The 3,386-nt window shown below is 28.2% G+C and overlaps 1 protein-coding gene across 2 annotated transcripts in view; it reads left to right on the top strand.

Moving 5' to 3' along the window:
* The window catches only part of LOC100166312 (39S ribosomal protein L13-like), a 10,320-nt gene that overhangs the window by 5,850 nt on the left and 1,084 nt on the right, over window positions 1–3,386 (top strand). The window contains exons 2-4 of one of the 2 annotated variants that reach the window (XM_029488929.1): window positions 133–246; window positions 401–524; window positions 1,549–1,703. In XM_029488929.1, the coding sequence (XP_029344789.1) occupies window positions 223–246; window positions 401–524; window positions 1,549–1,703 (303 nt within the window). In that variant the 5' untranslated portion in view covers window positions 133–222. Of the gene's footprint in view, window positions 1–109; window positions 247–400; window positions 525–1,548; window positions 1,704–3,386 lie in introns of those variants that run through there. The other variant, NM_001162228.2, reaches the window with a different exon arrangement.

Here is a 3,386-nt window from a genome sequence, read left to right as displayed (position 1 = left end):
ATCAATACACCTTGTTTTCTATGATTATCTATTATTGTATTATCACTTGAGACCACTCTGCTCTTATCACAAATCCTTATCACCTCCTGAAACTTCTTTATCCTGATTCATGAGAGAAGAGAACTAGCGACTAGCGACTAGAAAGTAGAGAGCAAGTTTGAAATTGTATTATATTGTGAATTTTTTTTTTAAGTTGCACTTGGTTTATATCTACAAATACCAATGTCACAATTAGGAAGAGTAAAAGTGAGTGCTTTGGATTTTTATGTAGGAAATTATATCATGCTGTTTAGTGTTTATTTCTATGTAGCAAAAAGTATTACATGTGTCGATTATAAATAACTAACATATAGGTATTGTATTATATTTTGTGTTTTGAAATACTTGTATATCTTCGCAGCAATGGAACACGTTTGCTCGCTGTTGGCATTTGTTTGATGCAGCTTGGCAAAATCCTTTGGAATGTTCTCCGACAATTGAAAAGTATTTAAAGGGGCTCAATAAACCAATTTATCATCCTTTAGGTTAGTATAATGATATTTTATGTATTAACATTCTAAAAAATGGGCTTATCTTAGTTATACCAATATTAAATAATAACAAACATACAATATTTTTTAATATACTATTATTATCTATATCAAAATATATTTTTATTACTTTGAAAAATGTGTAGGTTCTTACTATTTAACAAAATATTTTTATAATAATATTATAAATCATAATAAATAATTTGAATTTACTTCTTAAATATTATACAATTTACTTTTATTGAAATCATCTTCCATTTAATTTATTCTTTATTTATTTTTTTTTCAATAAACTAGTTTTAAATATTTATAAATTATAGAGCTATACAAATAAAATGATCTAAAATATTTTAATAAAACAGATAACTCAAAAGAACATGATGTTTCAATTGCAGATTCTATATATTGCTGTGTATAATTTTTGTATGTGTGTTCACTGTTCTCCAGTGCTTAGGAAAAAATATAGAAATACTGTGGTTTGACTTATAAGCAAACATGGCATATTCAATGAAACCAACTGTATAAGCAAACAAATCTAATGATACTAATAGGTGTCATACGCAGTGATCATGTGAAATATATCTGACTATCTGAGTAAAATAAGATTGTTGACCCAGTGGTTTATTTTATCTATTATAATATATCTATGCCTCATAAAAGTTAAATTCAGGGGTGGACTGGCTATTTTTGGCCCGGGGTGCAAAATTAATTAGGGGCCCGTAATTTTTTTTCAAACTTACCTAAATTTGGAAAGAGCCCTTAGTTTTATAAGTAAATATAAAAAAAAAATTAAGAATAACATGTTGTTTATTTGTAGAGATGTTGAAATATGTTATTTTATTTTGTATAATACCGTATTATACCAGTATTATACCGTATACCGGCTTTGGTAATCGGGGGCCCGGGGTGCTACTTGGTGTATAGCACCCTGGGCCAGTCCGCCCCTAGTTAAATTATTAACTAAACATGAACTATATAATGTATAAAAAAAAAAAATGTTTTATTTTTTTACTTGTAGTTGATTGCGGCGATCATGTTGTGGTTATAAACAGTAAACAAATTGCATTTCCTGGCGAGGAATGGCGTCGACGTGCTTATTTCCATCATACAGGATATTCAGGTGGAGCAACTTGGACTCCAGCTTGGGAATTACATGATAGAGATCCAACTATGGTATGATAGTAAAAGTTATTACTTAACTAATAGATTTTCATTATTGTATAATGTTATGTATTCAATTAATTTTTAAACGTTTTATTCAGTCGAAAATTGCTTACAATACTGAGCGTAGAACTCTTTTAGATGGATAATCAAACTTTGTGATCAAAACAAAAACAATTAATAATTATTAATCAAGATTATAGAGAATTTTAATTAAATTACCTATTTAAAATGTGGTTAATAAAAACAAAAGTAATAAGATTATAAAATTTTAAATGATCCAGAATCCTAACTGTTTTGTATTATAGCTAGGCAGCTAACCAACAACAATATTATATTTTGGTACTTGATTTAATATAATTTACTATTAAGTTGTGGTTATTCTATCCGAAGCTCTTTTGATAAAACATTCTTTTGTTGCTCTTTATATGTCTCCAAAAATTTACCGTTGAGGCAAGAATTCTTCAGACTTTATTTTACGCTTAAAAATTCTTCGTTTATACCAAAAATGTTGTGTCGCCGTATAATTTTTTTTCCCAAATGCAGTTTTCTTGATTGACAGAACACAAACTTTCTCGAATATATAAGATTTATCACATGTATTTCAACTTTTTTCCACCATATAATTGTGGATTCTTTTTCGTTCCAAGCAAAATATAACCGGAAAACTTTGGTAAATGGTATAATACTTTTCCCAAACCAATTACCTTGTCACCAGTGCTCGAATTGGGAATTATTAAGTAGAGGAGCTCAATCTAACAATTTATAAACTGCGTTCCAAGTGCAAAATTATTCAACGCTGCCTCGTGGGGGGCTTCGCTCCCCACAACCCCCTTAACCCATTCCTAGTTTTTCAATAAAACATTTCACCTTAGTTACAAAATTTTCTACTCCAAATTTCCAAATATAACATATTTAACTATACATATGTGCCTATGTAACATGTAAGTGAATATGGATATATATTTAATTTTTGAAATTTTTATTGATAGAGATAATACTTACCTACATTTTTCAGTAGGAAATAAAAGATTTATAATTATCAGTGATAATATCTTAATAATTATTTGTGCTATAGACGCATACCTATGTCAATTGTGAACACTAGTTCACAGATATTTACAAACAAATGCCCAAATCAATTTTTATTAAAATTAGGAATGGATCTAAGTTGTTGTCAAAGATAAACCTAATGAATTCTACATTTTTTAATATAAAAATATTTTTCATCCTATTTATTGTTTTGATTAGTAGTGTTTAACCTTTTTGACTCCCGATCCACTGTTTTTTTAACAATATTTTCACGACTCTTGTCACCTTTGTAAGCCATGAAAGAAAAAAAACTTTAGCTTTGCGTAATATCCCATGCATATTGTTCAATTCATTTATAACTTATCCGAATTCATAATTTAATTTTTTTTGCAGATATTTTATAATACAATAGTTTATTGTAGGTACAATGTACCTGGTACATAATATCTGCGAACTACTAAACTAGGCATAAATACAAGCAAACAATAATAAAAAAATTAGCAAGGTATTAGGAAATCTAAGCCAGTGGTATTCAACTGGTGTCTCTACCAAATCTTGAGTGGCGTAATCTATACAAATAGGTCGTGACAAGTCTTTTTTGTTTTTAAAAAAATAAGTCTATTATAAATTATAATTTATGGATTCGAATAAGTTATGAATGAA

Source organism: Acyrthosiphon pisum, chromosome A2, assembly GCF_005508785.2.
Source record: "Acyrthosiphon pisum isolate AL4f chromosome A2, pea_aphid_22Mar2018_4r6ur, whole genome shotgun sequence".
NCBI lineage: Eukaryota > Metazoa > Arthropoda > Insecta > Hemiptera > Aphididae > Acyrthosiphon > Acyrthosiphon pisum.
The sequence above is the reverse complement of the archived record's forward strand: the minus strand, read 5'-3'. Positions and strand labels throughout refer to the sequence as shown.